General features: G+C 33.4%; 1 protein-coding gene across 1 annotated transcript in view; it reads left to right on the top strand.

Moving 5' to 3' along the window:
* Positions 1 to 19631, top strand: part of LOC117173443 (potassium voltage-gated channel subfamily KQT member 1-like) — a 302430-nt gene that overhangs the window by 251834 nt on the left and 30965 nt on the right. The window contains exon 12 of the mRNA XM_033362018.1: positions 18410 to 18566. Within this exon, the coding sequence (XP_033217909.1) occupies positions 18410 to 18566 (157 nt within the window). The remainder of the gene's footprint in view (positions 1 to 18409; positions 18567 to 19631) is intronic.

The following is a 19631-nucleotide window of genomic DNA, read 5'->3' as shown; positions in this document are numbered from 1 at the left end:
ATATCTAGTCGGGAGTGGTGCTGACTGAAAACAGATGATTTGGAGCGATTCGCGCGCCATTTGTTGGTCATTCTAAGGACTTATTGAACTACCCTCGTAGAACCATATATACATATGTATATATAGATCTATCTGATTGTACATAGCTATTTAAATGCTAACTTCTGATCCTTTACAACTAGCTATTAGAAGTAATTAATTCGAGGTACAGAGAGGAGTTGTCATGTAATTTCCTATTGTCAATCATAATTTATCATTATTCTTTCTCATAATAATGATCTATTTAAATTTCAAAATATACTGAATGTCTTGTATCATTTTAATTATTTCAAATGTTTACCGCTCTTAAAACTATTAACTGGTAATTACTTAGTAATAGGGTGCTAGCGCCCTGACATACTTGTTCCAAAACAGCGCATGCTGTTACACTCTCTGAAAATAGAAAAAAAATGTCAGCCACGTGTTCGAATGGTTTTTCGAATAAAGTGCAAGTAAAGAACTTATAAATATAGTAAGATGTTCAAACTGACATACGTCAGACCAAGTAAATAACATTTCACTTGGTCTGAAGTATGACAGTTTTGTACATCTTACTATATTTATAATTAACTATTTGCGGAGACGCATAACATCGCTTTTTTCCCTCTATGTAAAGATCTGTTATAGTTATGTCGGATATGCAGGAATCTACTACGTAACTAAATAGAAGCACTTTAATTATAAAAGGCGCCCTTTATTCTGTATTTTGAATACCTGGGCAACCAATATCAATTTTTAGTGTGAAACCTGTTTATTATTATCTAGGTATATTGAATTTCAATTTTTAACCAAACTTCTTTGCAGAAGATGTATTTTTTATGCTTGGACTACTAAAATTAATTTTTAGTACCACGAGAATATTTTAAAGGCATCCGGGAATTTAAGATTTCAATTCTCAACCGAATTTCCTCGGAGAAGATGTATTTTTAATACCTGGACTACCAAAATTAATTTGCAGTATGACGAGATCGTTTTAAAAGCATCCTGGTATATAACCTTCTTATTCTCAAACAAGTTTTCTCGGAGATGTTTTTTTTAATACGTGGACTACCAGGATCAAGTTTCATTACGACGAGGTCCTTATAAAAGAATTCGAGTCTATAACATTTCAATTCGCAAACGTATTTCCTCAGAGAAGATATAATTTTTATGCCTGGTCAAATAGGATTAATTTTTAGTACGAGATCGTTTTAAAACCATACTGGTAAATAACATTTCAATTATCAGCCGAATTTCTTCGCAGAAGATGTATTTTTTACACCTGGATAACCAGGATCAATATTTAGTACGTACAGATCTTTATAAAAGAATCCAAGTATATTCAATCTAAATTCTCAATAAAACTTTCTGGCTTCGATTTATTTTTGAATCATACACAATACCTTCTAGGGACAGTCGCTTTCGCCACCTTCAACAGCTGTCTTATAGTCGGCTCTCCGATATAGTCTGTCTGCACATCTATATGGCCAAACTGATCTTCCAGTTTTCTCCGTGTAACATTCAAAATCTTGATGAGTCAAAAATCAGCACAAAGCTAATGCCGCCGTTTAATACTCACGTCCTGTATTATTGTGTTCTTTAATTTTCTTTAAGTAATTGAATATTTATAGTCGATCAACTTCCAGGGTTATTAGCGACTGTACTGGAGAGTTACATGTAAACTGCAGGTTATCTGTGGGATAGAATACCAAGGGACAAAAGCAACGTTTTTTGAAAACACATCCAAGCCTCACTTCTTGTTTCGGGAATCAAACCCCCGCCAGCGTAGTTGCCAAGGCTAAATTTGATATTTTCCCCAGGGTAAAAAAAATAATTATTTTCTTTTCCTCTTTTTTTTGGAACTAAACTCAAAAGTGATAGTCAAGATATGGGGGGGGGAGACAGATGTTGAATAAGTGACGCTATGGCCGACTACGCAAATCGTAAGCGGTATGGCTGGCCGAGCTACATGTATCGTTTTTTTTTGTTTTGAGAAAGATAGTATCCACTCTTATGAGTTGGATGGTGGAATGTATATCGAGTTCAGAATTCCAGATTTCGCCTTACCGACTTGGTTGGAGTGACGAAGAATTTCTCCGGCGAACTGCATACGGGGATAAAAAACTCATCATCGGCGAGGAGTTCAGTGGGTGGGGGCAGCTCTTTTATTGGTGTGAAAATAAGTTCCGGGATTTCAATCGGGCGAAAAGGTTTCTCTGATAACTTCAGATGTGAAAGAGGCAAACGATTAGCGAGCTTAGCATTGTTTCTGGCACCGTCGTTGAAATCCGGCAACGTGGGGAGGGTAGGAACGGAACGAAAATTATAAACAAATGGCTCGAGAGGTCTAATCAGATGTGTTCGTTCGCGAGTGATAGGGCGGCAGCTTTCTGCTCACGGCGACGAAGGTGCTGTCGGGAGCCCTGTCCCAGACGTTTCTTTTTGGGTTTTTGAACCCCTTGATTTTCGAGATTTGACCGAGGGATGCTTGGATTTAATTCGCAACGGGCACGATAAACCGCGAGGAAGATTCGCCTTCCGGCGCCGGCGGAAACAGAAAAGGAGTCCGAATTGGCTGTCCGCATCTAAAGACGAGACATACACATTATAACAGAAAAAGAAGAACGTTGAAGATGACAATCCCGAAATTTCGATATATCCCATTAATCAAAACGAATTTAGACACTGCCGAAATAAATCGAGGAGACTGATATAAATCTCAAAATGGTACCAACAGAAAAGCAATACACGGTAATTTGAAATAATAATAAACATCACGGCACGTAGGAAATAATGAACAAATAGCAAAATATCAAACTCAAAATATGCACAGAATTAAACGAGGGCAATAACATGAAATTAAGACAGTAAGATATGTGGAAAAATGCGACAATTAAACATCGGCCTGTATATCCGGTTCCTCAGGGGTCCGTTTAAATCAGTTCAAAGTATGCAGATAAACACACACACACACAGAAAATACGACAAATATTTAAGCAGTGGCACGAAATCAAATGAGAAAGAATAATACGTATTTGGTAGGAAGATTAAACAAATAAACCTCGACCTGATTGTCCAGTTTCTAAAGATCCTGTTCAAATCAGTTAAAAGTATTCAAAGAAACACAAAACAAACACAAAGAGGTAGTATTAACATAGTAAGGATAAAATAAAATTAAAAAATAAATAAAACAAAATAAAGAAGATAGTATACCCTGAAGAGTGTGGAAAGCAAGCGAAGCGAGAGAAATGAAAATCCCTGGATCTTAAGAACAAACGAACGACCTTTCCTAATGATATAATTATCAGCGGAAGAGTGTAGCTGCTGGAAATTTTTGTTTCTGCAGTGCTGTAATTCTGGAGCAGCATTCAGGTCCTCTTTCATTCTTTCTTTTCTTTTTTTTTACAAAAAAAAGAATCACGAACTTCGGTACACACAGTTTTATTTTCACAAGAAAAGTTCCAAGCCCCGTACAGAGATAGCGGCTCGTCTGTAGCGGGTGGTGCTTGGAGATCAACTACTTGCCGGTGTCGGCAGCGCAGGCCGCGGGCCGTTGAAGGCGCTTTCTTCTAGGAGAGAGGGTCAGGCCCAGCTTCTGATTGGCCGGTTCGAAAGAAGAGAGGCGAGAAACAAGAAGCGGGGAGAAATCCATGGCACCGATTCTCCACGCGCCAGCGCCTGAATCTAAGTTTAAATTCTAAATATTCCTACAAAAACCTAAAATTTGTAATAAATATATAAAATACTTGAACGGAACGTCTCGCATATTAAAATTTAAAAAAAAATTTAAAAATTAATCCCTAAATGATAATGGAAAATAATGAGAAGCTTGCCAAAACATGCAAGAATAGTTAAACGCAAATTTAGAAAATTAATTAAGCCTAGTTTTTATATAATCAACTTATACTTATATATGTTAATATTGAAAGTAATTATATATAAAGAAACACGGAAAAAAATGCGTATAAAATTATGTAGAATGTAAAAACTCGAAGTAAGAGTATTAGAAAAATTATATTTCTGTATTTTCTTAAATTTAAATAAATATATTTGCATATATTTCCTTATAATTCAGGTACATGATATATATAAATAATAGGTGAAAATACTAAAAATTATGCTAATTTAAAATCTAAGCTAGGAAAAAGTAATCCGCGCGAACATTACAATTTTCAGGTACATTTAGGCAACTTCGAGTATATTCTAGTCAGATAAAAATATTTCCAGACTGACCTCCTGATAAAAAAAAGAAGTTCCAAATTTCAAAAATATCTTTCAAACTTGATGAGGGTTTGAAGATAACGAATGAAATATGAAAATTCAATTGAAACTCATAAAAATTAAAGAAGGAAACTTTCTCGAGTTTTTGAAGTGGAAGTAAGGGGACAGAGAAAAGAGAGAAAGAGTTTATACTCTTTCCGTGCAGTTAAAACTGTACAGTTGAAAATTTGAAGAAAATTTTCAAGCGGTGCTGTACGGGCACGAATTCAAAAGTCGTTAGGTGTTTCTTATTTTTGAGCTGTGGCTTATAACAAAGTGTTAGAACATGAGACAATCACGATACCATCTCAGCCACGATGACTGCCCATATTATTTGATTATTATATAATATTAGCTTGTAATGATAAACAAAATAATATTTAAATTTCTGTTTGCAACTATTTTGTTACGTTTAAAAAATATTCAATATGAAAAATGAGAAATTGGTGAGGAAAAAGTTGAGGAATTTTAAATATTAGGATTTAGGCCACCCTGACATAATATTTTTATTAGTAATGTATAGATCCTGTATTTTTAGTCCTATTTATTTTTTTTTCTCAGTTGATTCTTCGTGATGATTAAATTTTTGAACCAAAGGCTTTGTTGAAAATTCAACAATTTTGTTAGAAAGTGATCCCTTTCAGTTGTAAATCCAATTATTTGTTTGAAACTCTGTTTTTTCGGTTTAAAAATTCATCTCTATTGGTAGAAAATTAGACTTCTTTGGTCAAAAATACAACTTTTTGGTTGAAAATTACACTTCTTTTGTTGACGATTCAATTATTTTGTTGAAAAATTCATCTTCACTAATGAAAAAGAAGTAGTGTTAATCATTAGAGCAAACACTTAGAAATACTTTTTTTCATAGGTGTTTTTATGGTAAATTCAACTGCTTCTTACTTCAAATTCAAATATTTTTTTGTTTGAAATATCTATTATTACATTATTCGGAGATAGGCGAATGACCAATCAGCGAAAATCAGTGGCGACCGACTAACTCGGTATAATAGCGCAATTCTTTGTTTAATTAAAAGCACATGTTAAACACAAAACAATTTGTGATGACCTCAGTCACTGATGTCATCTTGAGATGATTGAGATGATGACGTGTTGACCTGCTGCTGAGCGTTTAGGTTGTAGTTATGATGGCTTCATATTTTTTTAGACTCATCAATATTATCCACTATTATGAAGGGTATTTAAAGTAACATATAAGATGTTTCTTGAAGCGAATCATAACAAATTAGTTGATTGTGTATCAAAAAGAATACAAATTTTTGTCAATTTCTGTTATTAAAAGTATTGATCATTGAACTTTAACTGGCTATAGCAGGGAAGAATGTGTCAAATTTGTTTTTGTGATTCCAAACCTCTTTATTCAGTTTAATAATGTTTATTTCTATATTTGATTTGTGTCAGTGAGGTAAGGGTCTAAAATTTTAGTACACTCAAGATTTTGCTATTAACAATTATATTGTTTAAAACAGTAGTCTGAGGTTTTATAAATGTTTCAAATATTTATAAAGAGATGTTTGTCTGTAATTGACTCTGAAGTCATAAACAAACATAATACAAGTAAATGGAAGTGTATGAGTCACTGTTACAAAGAAGTAATAAAAAACTGCAGAGTCTAGGCAATGTTTTAAAGTTTGTTTGTGTGTTGGAAATTCATTTCGACTGGGTTGCCAATGATATTCTGGAGCAGAGCATTGACATTTAATGAAAAATGTTATTGTAATAAACAAATAGCATAAACAAATTCGGTGTTTGTACAAGTTTTGAAATTTGTAGGTACTTTCTTTGGAAATTGTTGTCAATCGTCTATAAATAAATTCGGTTTTTTTGGAATTTTTTCAAGTTTGAGGTACTTTTTTTTATAAACTTGTTTCGATTGTGTTTCCAATGATATCCCCAAATGAAACATTGACAATTAATGAGAAATTTAATTGTTGGAAAAAATGATATCAGCATAAATAAAAAATGTGATTGTTTATAAATAACATAAACGAATTCTCTGGTTCTGAATTTTGTTAAAGCTGAAGGTATTTTTTTTTTGTAATTTCTTTTAATCGGTTGATTGGATTGAATTGCTTAAATACTTGATTGACTTTAAATGAAGAAGAAAAAGACCTTCAAACAGAAATAAAAAGTTATCACCAAGAAGGTTTCGACAAGTAGATCCTGTTAAGATCCTGCACAGAACTTGCAATGGATTTACATTGAATATTTTTTTATAACCATTACATTTTTCATAATATGTCAATTCACTATTTTGGATTATTATTGAAAAGTAAACTGAAACAAATTTACAAGGGAAATGTATCTCATATTTCAAAAATTGGACAAACAGCAAATGTCTCCATGTCATTCGTTTACAACAATCACACTTTTTATAAGATGTCACTTTACTGCTTCTGAATATCACGATCAAATCTATTAAAAAAAATTTTGGAAAAAGTACCACAAACTTTTAAAAATAGCTTAAACTCTGCATTTCTTTTTATTATTTGTTTCTAAAAATTAGAAGTATTATTCCATTTATTTTTGTAGTGCTCGTACATGACTTCAAATTGAATGACAGACTAAAGTCACTTTATAAATATTCAAAATAATTGAAAAATCTTAGACTGCTGTTTATTTTAACACAATTGCTGGAAAAAATTATAATTAATTTATTCAGAAGCTCTAAACTAGTATTGGGAAATGTTGAAATTCATCAAATAATCCTGAAAATGGAAATGATGATTTTTGCTTTTCCTAAACGCAATTAATTCTTAGGGAACACCTAAATCATACATATACATAATGTAACAATGAACACTGAATGGCTAAATAAAAAGTTTTAGAAACACAACAAACAAGTAGAAAAACGAAGCTCCCGATTGTGCAAATTTTACTCGTTTTGCAGTTTACTACTTAAAGCTGTAATTTTGTTCCAAATATTTCGCGTGCAGCCTTACATTGCGCAGTAGTGAACACTCTATAATACTTGTATAAACTCATTTTTGCCATTTCTGTACCAGAAAGTGGCTATCGCCGCCTAAAGATCCACTTTAAATATATCTGGTCTAAAAACTTGACAAAAATTCGTGTTCCTGTTGAAACGCAATCAGTGATGTCAGAAAGTCTTGTGTCTTTTTGTTTGAAAAATTTTTCTGTCGGTTAAAAATCAACTTTTTATTAACAAATTAATCGGCTTTGGTTTTTAAACTTCTCTATTAAATATTAATCAGTTTTGTTGTTCATATCTTTGATTAAAAAATCGTTTCTTGGTTCATGATTAATTTTATTAAATACAAATTTAATTTCTTGTTAAAAATTGATCTATTTAATGGAAATTTTAAATACGTTTTGAGCCACACATTTATTTTGTACAAAATTTGTATTTTTAATAGAAAAATTATTTTTCTATGTCCAAAATTAATATTCCTCTTTTCGGGTGAAAATTTAACAATCTGGTATATTTTTTTCTTGTTTTGTATTTTTAATAAAAAAATTAATTTTCTATGTCCAAAATTAATATTCGTCTTTTCGGGTGAAAACTTAACAATCTGGTATATTTTTTTCTTGCTTGAAATGGAATTTTTTTGTTTGAAAATACAACTTTTTGTTGAAAATTCGCCAATTTTGTATAAAAGTTCAACTATCTGGTTACAATGCAACTGAGTAGTAAACTAAAAATGTTGAAAATGCATCCATTTGATCTCCAATTAATTTTCTAGTTTAAAAATTAACTTTTTTGTTTAAAAATTAACTTTTATGTTTAGAATTCATATTTTCGAATTTAAAATTCTGCTCTTTCGTGAAAATATTTTATTCGTGAGTTAAAAATTCAACAATGTGGTTATGTTTTGTTTCTTTCTTGACTAAATAAATACTTTCCGTTAAAAGTTCAACTCTTTTGTTGATAACTAGTTTTTTACCAAATATAGAGCATCGGTCACCTAAGGTTATCTATATTTACTAGTCTTTTATCTTTGAAAATTCATTTTTTCAGATTCGAACTTTAAGGGTTTTGTTCAAAATTCGACTTTTTTCTTGAAAATTCATATATTTTGCTTCAAAGTTTAAACATTTAATGCTTTTAATCTTTTAAGCTTAATTTGTTTTGGTTCAAAAGGAATTTTTTGTGAAAAAAAGATAGTTTAGAGTAGGAAATTCCACTGTTTCGTTAAAAAATTGATCTTTTTGTATTGAGAATGCAATTACTTGGTAGCATCTTTTATCCTTTTGACTAAAAATTATATCTTGATTGAAAATCCAACTCTAAGGTTAAAAATTTGTGTTTTCGGTTTGAAAATTCATATATCTATCTTGTAAATTCAACTATTTGGTTAAAAATTAAACTTCATTGCAAAACATTCATCTTTTTTTCTCAAAATGTCAACTATTTGGTTGTAAATTTATAATTTACTAATTATTTTTCATTTATGTAACTAATCAGTGAAAATTTATCCTTTTTTGTAAATATTAGAAATGTAAACTGTTTCGTTTTGAATTCCACATAGTCCCTACATTAATTTGTTTGAAAAGTATTTATTGCCATATTTTTGTTAAAAATCGCCCTGCTTCTCCTGTTTTGAAAGCATATTAGGCTGTGAAGTTTGCTACCAGATTTAAAAAACTAGTTCCCGGCACGCAATAAAGCAACTTTGTGCCTGCTCTTGAAGCTTCTTTGTTTGATGCAGCATAAGTGCTCTCTGGCACTACATTACTCCTAGCGGCCTACATTTTCATCTACAATTCGAAAATGGTCCATCTTCTACCTTCCTTTCATCATTTTTTCAGCCTCTTTTTTTGGCTCAAATTTTTATGCAAATTGTTCCCAAATGTAACTTACACTTGTAAAGAATATTTTTTCAGGACGAGTTAATTGAACTGTCCAAACTATAAGGTTTTATCTAGTGGGGTCAAATGAAAAAGTTTTTCCTTGGCAGGTCGCTCTGAAATAGAACCTTACCACCTGGACCAGTTGAAATGTTGAGTCTAAAGTCTCAATTTTGTTTCATTACAGACTAACAACAAATGCACACGCCAAGCGTATTTATGTCTCTCGATTTTTATTTCCTTTCATTAAATAAACAGACAGTTAGGACCTCCAACATTAGACCAAATTTTTTTTATGAAGTTCAAAACATGTTTCGAAAATAATTAATTAATATTCGATCATTCATAATTATTCATTTCAAATTAAAAGAGTTTAGACAAAAAAAAAATATATTGAATAAATTTTAATTTATAACGTTGCAAATGAAACAATTCTATTTTATTATTATAACATTAAGAAAAACCCTGTCGGGTTAAGCGTGACTCACTCGGTTTCAGTCGGGGATCCGGGAGTTCATATGAAAAAAGTGCGATAGTATAGTGTACGAGGCCGTATAAGGGGTTGAGGTGAGTGTTTGTAGGTTTGTAGAATTATCTAGAATACCCGTGTTACTTATGTAAATAAGACGTCGTTCCACAAAACTATTCCAACTCAGGTCGCTGACCAATCTCTCTAGCAAGCACCTCAGGCGAGGAGCTTCACAAATTCATTATGTAAAGCTCTTCATTTGAGCACTGTTATTATCCAAGGTCTTCGGTTTTATACTTCTCTCACTCTACTATTACTCTATATTATGCATTTTTTATTAACTATTTATTGCCATACCTTTCTGTCAAGCCGTACAAATTAGTTATTTTTATTTAAGAATTCAGAATCTTTAGGTCTTAAAGAGTATAGCCCTATAGAATTTTCTGCCACCAGATTAAAGTTGTAACTTTCTAGAAGGATCTCCTAAGCCGTTAGAAATACATAAAAAACAAACAAGATTTTCGGTATCCTCGTCAAACAAGTATAATAGAAATCAAAATCCGGAAATATATATATATATATATATATATATATAATTAAAAATTTGTCATAAGGACAACCGCAGGATTTCGCCGGGAGCGGGTGCTAATCTAGAAAATTGCACACGCTTCCAGCGAAATCGTGGTAAAATTTCAGCCACAACCACGTCTCACGAACGTGAGATAAGTGGTTACAGTCTGTAAAGGAATCAATACGACGATCCAGCAAAAGCCTCGTGGACCCTAAGAAGACGGAGCGACCCCAGGACAACCGCCTTCTGCATTTTTCCCGCAAGTGTTCTAGCATATTGTTGACACGCAGGGATGCTTTTTAGGCCATTAGCAAGTTAAAGCTTGGCACCTCCAAGAGCGCCGATGATGAGGACGATCAATTTAACAGAATATTCCGGGTACAATCGTTGCAACTCCCATATAAGATCTCGATACCTCTCTTTCTTTTCATTCTCCTTGGTTATGATGTTTTTGTCAGCTGGTGCCGAAAATTCGATAACAAACATGGTTCGCTTCTCGAAGTCAAGAAGAACCATGTCAGGCCTGGAGTGAGCAACAGAAACAATTGTCGAGAATATAAAGTTCCAGTATATGCGGCACTTCCCATTCTCGACAATTGACTCAATTTCCCTAGGAGCATTTAGGGGAGCTATATTAAGGTTAATGCCGTAGGAGTGACAGAGATGGTAATAAAGCACTCTTAGTGCCGCATTGCGCCTTTGAATGTAGGTCGTTCCCGCGTGAGTTGGACAACTAGATAGTATGTGAGCTAAATGCTCGGGCTGTGCATGGCACGCCCTGCAGCTATCATCGGGAATGTCTTGGCTCAAAATGTGGCAACGGTATGTTAAGGTGGAAATGACACCCTCTTGGCATGCAGAAATGAAACCCTTCGTACCAGACTTCCATCCGGGCGATTTAAGGAAAGCAAACGTTAGATCACAAGACATTGACTGATCCTTCACATTTCTGTGGAAGATACCGTGCATCCTCTTATCAAGGAGCTGTTCACGAAAGTTTTTCTCTTGTGCTTTCTTAATTCGGGCTTTCAGGAGTGAGTACTCGAGATAGATTAGATTTGATGCATTTTGCTCATCCCTAATACTGAAGTCAAGTCCGAGTGCTTCAGCAGCCTCCTCCGCTTCTTTGTACAGAAATGCTCCTTTGCCCACTTCCTCGTGATTCCTGATCATTTTAAGAAGAGGATCTCTTCCATTTGCAACTCTATGTGCTGTACACAGAATAATCCTGTTGTGAAGACATTCAAGACTCAATATTCCGCGACCCCCTTGACGGCGTGAGATGTACAGTCGCGGAACGGAAGACTAAAGATGCATGCTTTTGTTCATGTGCATAACCCTTCTTGTCCCAATATCAAGAGATCTGAGCTCGTTCTTCGTCCATGGAACTACTCCAAATGAATAGGGTAGTACCGGGACGGCAAGCATGTTCATTGCAGATACTTTGTTCCTCGCCGACAGTTCGGAAGACTAAATCTGTCGGATGAGACGTTTGTATCTGTTTCGGAGAGTATCCTTTATAGATGTCACATCCTGAATGCGGCTCTGTGGCACGCCCAGGTATGCATCAGTCTCTCCAGCGCAAAGGTGTCGCATGGCGCTTCTATCAACGCGTTCAGGATCTTCAGGGATTCCATTAAGTTTTTCTCGCTTCAAATAAACCTTGGCGCATTTGTCTAACCCAAATTCCATTCCAATTTCCTTAGTGTATCGTTCGACAATCCCCAGAGCTAGATGCAGTTGCTCTCGGCTTTTAGCATAGATCTTAAGATCGTCCATGTAAAATACATGAGTGACCTTGTACTTTCGATCTGCAGGTTTGCCGCACAAGTACCCGTCGGAATGGCGAAGTGCTAGTAATAGTGGCAATAATGTAAGGCAAAAGAGGAGTGAATTCATGGTGTCGCCCTGAAAGACACCTCTCTGAAAGGTGACCTTGTTAGTTGTCACGCGATTTTTTCCAGATGAGATAGTAAATCTGGTTTTCCAAAGCCGCATCAATCTCTCTATGCACAGTGTTTTCACACAAGTCATTGGCCTGTAATTCTTCGGGTCAGCTAAGTTGTCTATTTTCGGCAGGAGTATTGTGCGTGCTTCCACCAACCACTCCGGAATCGACTCTTCAGACTTTAAATATGAAGCGAAAATACGTGCCAAATGCTGATTGGTTGAAGGAAACTTCTTTCGCCAGAAGGTTTTGATACAATCTGGTGCCGGTGCGGAATAGTTCTTCGTCCCTGTTAATACTTTTTTTCACCTCCTCGGTAGTGATGGGTGGGCATTCTTGATGAGGTGTTATGAGGGCATCACACAGCTCCTTGAAGCAATTTATATTTTCTGAGTCATCGTCCAGTCTATGCTGCACTTCGTAGACTTCGTAGACAGTTACTGCAGGGTCTTGGAAGAGTCGAGATGGGTCAGAGAGGAACTGTTGATTTTCTCTGACCCACCTCTCCCTCCGCTCTAGACTTCTCTTAGCGGCAGATAGTATCCGTATTCTCTCAATAATGTGCTGCCTGAAGGTCAGCAGCTTTGACTTGTTAAGCGTGTGATAACGGGTCCGAGGTTCGCGCGCGAACTTTCGAACGTTGTTGGTAAAATTGGCGTCTTTTGGTCTTATGATGAACCGTTGATTTTGTTTAACGGTTCTAATCGGCCAAAGCTCTCGCTGCATTATACACACAATAATACAGAATAATACACAATGTCCACGAAGCTCGTCATCCATTTCAGCCAGATCATTAGGCTTGAGAGAAACCTTGGTGTTGATGTTTCTCCGGGTCGTTAAGCATCGCTCTTCCTTTATTGGATACCTGCCCGCGGTTAGTCTTTGTGTCGCCTCTCTTTCTCTGTTGACATGCAGCCGTGCCATGTAACCCCGTTCAAAGGCCACTTTCGCATCGTTACACTCTAGCAAGTCATGATTTATTCGCTTTGTCCACCTAAAGGTTCCGAGATTCCACCGATCCATCGCATTGAATCCATTTTCATTGCCTCCCCCAGCTCTAGAGCGATCGGCATTGTTGGCCGACCCATTGTCGGTAGCCCTGCGCGTTTTTCTGTTTTGAACGGCACTTACTACAACTATGTTTTGTATTGTCATTGTGTTCCCACGAGAAGCTAAGGAAAGGGGTTCGTCCATCCTTGTAGAGCCCCGCATGCATGGATAAGGCTGCCTACTCTGAGAGGTCGACCGGTATCCCAGAGTCACCGTTCTAGACACCTCACCCATGTGCCATTCAGCTTTCTGCACGGTTTTCATACCTCCGCTTGGGGGTTAATTCCTTTGGGACCACCTCTGGACAATTGTCCGCGACTGCCTATTTATTTTTGTAATTATATTCAGCTGCAACCTTTAGTACAGGGACCCTCTATCCGCAATCCGAGGACGCGTTCGGTGGCTTTGTCATAGGCCCTTCGGTTTGGTTCTAGAGGAATCAAAACCGAGTCGTAATCAAGACGAAGAATTTTTACTCGGGAAAAATTTAAATTAAAAAAATTAAAATTCTGAAAGTTGTTTGTATAAATTTAAGTCGCTCCAAAATACCATATACGAACAAAAATGAAAAGCCCTCCCATGCGTAGATTATTATTTCTCAACTACCTTATGTTTTTTAATTTTATAGATCTGGTAGAACTATTATTTTAAAAAATTCTAATCAAAAAAGGTGTTCAGTACTTTCAAATATCACCCTTTTGATATCACATAAAATTACTCAGTTTTCTATGAGTTTGATTATTAATTCTTTCGAGTTTGAAAAGCCTAATTTTCAATTTTATTGAATGTAAACGGAAGACATTTATTTTAAAATAATTTTTTCTCGATTGTCGAAGGGTGTCTTTTTATCTTAAACGTTTTAATAAATACATATTTTAATTAGGATGAAGCGGAGAGATACTTTTTCTAAACTTTTCTTATGATGAAAGGAAAGAATTTTTTATTTTCAACCTTTTTCAGAATCGATAGAGGCAATATTTTTATTTAATTGGAAAGGAGAAAAATTGGCATTTAATTTGCTCTTAAATTGTAAGAAAGGAAGTCTTGATTTCTAATTCTTTTCTGAATAAGAAGAGGCAATTTTATATTTTTAACCTTTTTAGGAGGTTCAACAGTGTGAAATTTGGTATTTTGAATGGTTGGCTTTACCTGCAAAAGGGAAAATTATCAGTTCACTTCTTTTTTTTCTGAAGTTTTAGGTTTTAAATATTAAATTTATATAATTTCCGCGTTTTAGATTGAGAACTCTCGAACACTTAGCTTAGAAACAGTTTCATTTCAAATGTCTTTTCAAAATTATTCAGTTTCTAAAGTTTGAATTTAAAATTTTATTTTTTAAGTGTTTCATTTTTTAATTCTTCAATCTAAAACGTTTTCAATTAAACATGTGTTCCTTAAATATTCTGCAATTTGAAATTAGGAATCTAAAAATTCCGCAAAGTTTAAACAGTTCCAGAAACAAGTATTAGAAAGTGCACGTATTTACCGAGCATTTCAAAATTAAAAAATCAATAACAAATATCATCGAATTTAAGATTTTAGGGCTAAAATTTTATTAAAACAATTTTTTCCAGATGAAAGGAACTTTTATCAGGCATCCATTATATCATGTTGTATTAAGTGATATTCAAAATGACTCGATAGATTTTTCAAAGGAAGAAATGCTATTTTTGTGCAAAAAAAGAAGGAATTAATTGTTATTCTGGTGTCATTTTCATTTGGAATTTGAATTTGTCACCTTTTGAAATTTAATAATGCTAAAATCGTGGAAAATGGTACGATTTCAAATCGGATACTTTTAAATAGAACAATTTCTTTGTGTCAACATTTTTTTTACTAAGCATCCCTATATCTTAAAAACAGTTTTTTATTTCTGTGTGAAATTGAAAATTCGATCTTTAATTTCTATCATAAGCCCATTTTTACAACTTGTGAAATTGTAACCTAAACATTTCTGGCCGATTTACTTTAAATTAAATAACTTTTTAAACAAAATCTTTTTAATCCGTATTCAATAGCTTATTTTTTTGGACGAAAGTTTTTAATCTTTATTTAAACTCATGATTACATTTTAGCAAAACGCGAGCTTCAATTTGGACAGAATAAATAAATCGTAGATTAATATATATAATAATAATTATTATTATTGAACAAAAATGTTTTTTGAGCTTGTAATTCGATTCCACGTGAGATATTTACTTTTTTTAGAGAAAGTTTGAAAAAAATTGATTTTTTAAACAAATAAAATAAAACGTATAATACTTTTTAAGGGCAACAGATTTTATAGTAATCTATAAAAATATCTATTGGCTACGAACAAATTATCGGTTCAATTTCCTTTGTAAACGTTATCTGTTAGACAGAATAATCCTATCGATTTTTCTATCATCTTTCTCATCAAACCATTTCAGACGCCACATCAACCACATTGTGAGTATTTCGATGAGAATCTACTCGAGCGAACAAGGTTCACTGAATTTGAAGCCCAAGTATATTATCCTGCAAAAGCATTATCTGATCGAAAACAAAAGAAGAGGTGGTTCTTATTGAGTCTTAAATTCACCTACGGAAAGATTGAAATTGCAAACTAAAAAATCACAGTTTTAACCGAAAAAGAAATTTTCAGCAAAATATATAAATTTATAACCAAATTAAAAAATGTTAAACCATGAAGATTTATTTTCTTCCTAATTAACAAGCTGCCAATGAAACAATTTAATTTCTAAACTAAGAAAATCAACATTTAACTAAAAATGAAAAAGTTAAAGATTAAATTAAAAAAGATTTTTACATTCTATTCATTTATGATTGACAAAATATTAAAATTGTCCAAAATTTGACACCACAGTTTTTCAACGGATCTCCACGTTTCAAGACCCCCTGAATCCGAACATCAGGTTTTTACGATGGCGTCTGTATGTCTGCCTGTCCGTCTGGCCGTCCGTCTATAAACACGATAACTCTCGAAAAAATGAACGGATCAAATCCATCTTCAGCACACTTGTTTTAGGTCCTAAATAAAGGACGAGTTCGTTAACCAGTCGTTTTTGATAAAAATTCAAAAAATGAGCGTGTTTTGAAAATTTTCCGACCACTTTTTTCTGAATTTGAAAATCCTATGTAAGGATATTTATAGTATAAAAGTGGACAAACAATTTATCCTAATTACTTTTTTGACAAAAGGAAAATTCTCAGAATTATAGCATTTTAACCAATTTTTTAATCAACCAAAATTCAAAATTTTAAGCCAAACAACGCATGATATGAAAAAAAGTCAAGAAAAAAAACATTGCTTTTTAAAATCCCTACGAGACTGTCAACAAATTTTTATATTTTCTTGGCAATATGAAAATTCAAAATTTTATTACGAAAAAAATAATGAAAAATCAAAAATTACATTTTGTGGTCAAACTATGTAGAATACGAAAAAAGATCAATCAACAAAATTTGTCATCCCAAAAAAGATCTACAAATTCATTATGAATCACTTTGTGATAGGACGCGTACTTTTTGTTTTTTTCGTGAAAAATAACATTGAAAATAAAGTAATAAAATAAAAAATTTGTGGAAAAACGGTTTAAGTTCCGAAAAAACAGATTTGACAAAACCTGTTTACAAATATCTTTCGAAAATCAAGCGCGTAGTGAGGGTGTCAGGATAAGAATGTGTACCTCAAAGCCTACAGAGCTTTGAGAAACTTATTCTTTGACTATACGAGTACTAAGTACTAAGTACTATACGTATGATGAATTAAGTAGACAATTCAGAATATGAAGACGCATATGAATACTGCCATCTGAAAGAGATGTTTTTGATAAAGTTTTATTCAAGCATTCCAAATGTAAAGAATAAATATCCGATCGCGAAGCGCGAGATTCAACTGACGCAGTGGTAACAAATTATTCAACAGACGCAGTTGTGACAAAGTGTTGAATCAAACAGTTAAATTTTCAGTTTAGTGAACTAGTGTTTACCCCAAAAAATAAATGTGTAAATTCGAAAAAATTTATTTAAAAAGCAAATATTCTACAAAACTGTTGAATTTTCTACAACGTTATTGAAATTTCGTCGAAATTGTAGAATTTCCAAGCCAAAATGACGATCTGTCTATATAAACTAGTTTCAACAAGAAAGTAAATATGTGATCAAATAGTTAAATTTTCAGGTAAAACAATTAGTTTTCAACCTAGAAAATACATTTTGAACAAAAAACATACATGTTTAACCACACAGTTGAGTTTTCAAACAAGAAGAATAATTTTTTACTAAAAAAGACGAACTTTCAACATTCTATATAAATTATTAACCAAATAGTTTGAAAAATTCGACTTCTTCGTTATAAATTCATTACTGCAGGTAGAAAAATAATTTTTTCTGTTTCAAAATGCAACTCTTTCGCTGAAGATTTAGCTGCCTTAATTGACAATCATATTTTTTGTGGGAAATTTATCTTTTCGGCATTAGAAGTTAAACAGTTTCGAAAACGTCCAACCGTTTAACTGAAAAACTAAACTTTTTTAATAAAAATGTATCCCTTTTAGTAGACATGTTTTTCATTAGTTGAAAATAATAGCCTTCAGTTGAAAATTTAGCTTTATGGGTCGCAAATTAACTTTTTAGTTAAAAGTTATTCTCTTTTCTGGTAAAAAGTTAATCTTTTCTGGTTAAAGATGCAACTGTTTGGTTGCTAATAGATAATTTTTTGGTGAGAATTCAACTATTTTATTCATATTGAATTGAATATAGTACCTTGATTCATTTAATTAAAAAGTATTTATTCCCTTACGATGCTCCTATTAACTTGAAAATGGCCATATATTTACTCTATTCTGCAAACATTTCAGGATGCAAAGTCTGCAATAGTAAAATCTTAATTATTTAAATTTAAAACTGTCTGGTTTCTAGTTCTTATTGTGAAGTTTTTAAACATAAAAAAGCAGTAAAGTGTCAAAGGTTTATTCAACTTATGATAAAATGAAACAAAATTTTTGTGAACATTACTTGTAAAATTTATTCTAGAAATTGTGTGATGAGATTAAAATTTCACCTTTAAATTATTTTATTGAACTGTTAAACTGTTTAATTAGTCACTATTTGAATTTTTTCAGGTACATTAGTCTGTGGTAGCCCTGAGAAATACAAAAGAATGTTGTTTATCTTCTTTAATATTAAAAAAAAAATTAAAATATTAGCAAATGGAAGAGGATATATCTTTGAAAAAATGCTTTGATGTATCTTTTTTTGATGAAAACCGTACCGCTTTTAGGTTAACGGAGGCGCATCGAAATGCCATCAGAGCAATCAGGAAGATCAAGTACTTTGTGGCGCGCAGAAAGTTTCAGCAAGCTCGAAAACCCTACGATGTGCGGGATGTAATAGAGCAGTACAGCCAAGGACACCTAAACATGATGGTGCGAATCAAGGTAAGGAAATTCAAGAAATATCGAAAATTAATGGGTATTTTCAGTGATTTTAAATTTAATTATAAGAAAGTTTTTCAAATTTTTATATTAAATTAAGGTCTCAATAAATAGGGTAGAGGACTTAGGAGCCATTTTTCCTTTCGAGGTCTGGCTCAAAATAACGGAGACTATCATGATTTCTGGAAAATTTTTGAGCTGCTTTTACCGGAGGACTAACGATATACTTGTAAAAGAGGAGTTATGAGCCTCTTCTAAGTATAATAGAAGTTATGAGCTCCTTTGGCAACAGGCGTTCCGAGAATAAAGTGACTTAGTCTCCTGATTTCGGGAAGAGTCCTGATGTACTTTCTCCAATAGAGTTATAATCACCTATTGCAAGAGGTGTTCTAAGGCCAAAACTGATTTTGACCTGCCTGGTTCCTGTAGAAGTTTTAGGCCTTTTTTAATCATAGAGGTTATGAGACAATTTTACAAGAGTCGTTATCCGATACATGATTCAGAATCTCCTGTCGTCTGGAAGAGTTCTTAGCCTTTTTCATGCACGGAGTTATGCGTCACCTTTACAGGAGGTATTTTGAAGTAGAAATGATTTGAATATGTTGCTTTCTAGAAGAGTTCTGAACCACTTTCGTCCAAGAAAATATGAGCCTATTTTACTACACTGTAAAAAAATTAATGTTAAAAACAACATTCGACCGTAATTTAATCTGTCGCACTTTCAGAACTTCACTGTGAATAAAGTAGTAAATTAACGGGACCTCAATACGAATTAACATTGTCCTATAATTAAACTGAAATTAATATTGTAATACAGCCGTGACCGCGATACTTTGACAGTCGAAGTTTAAAATTGCAGCATAGTGCACTGGAAACTATTCGACCTTTATTATACGCCGTGAAGATACATACGAGGGTGGATTGATAAGTTTCCGGCCTGACCAAGAAAAACAACGTTTTTAAGAATTTTTTTTTTATTTCTAAACATAATCTCCTCCAAGGCTGATACATTTCTCATAGCGGTGTTCTAGTCTAGTAATGCCATCTCTATAGAATGATTCGTCAAGC

This window comes from Belonocnema kinseyi, chromosome 5 (assembly GCF_010883055.1).
Source record: "Belonocnema kinseyi isolate 2016_QV_RU_SX_M_011 chromosome 5, B_treatae_v1, whole genome shotgun sequence".
In the NCBI taxonomy this organism is placed as follows: domain Eukaryota; kingdom Metazoa; phylum Arthropoda; class Insecta; order Hymenoptera; family Cynipidae; genus Belonocnema; species Belonocnema kinseyi.
Note: the sequence above shows the minus strand (reverse complement) of the source record. Positions and strands in the feature narration are given on the sequence as shown.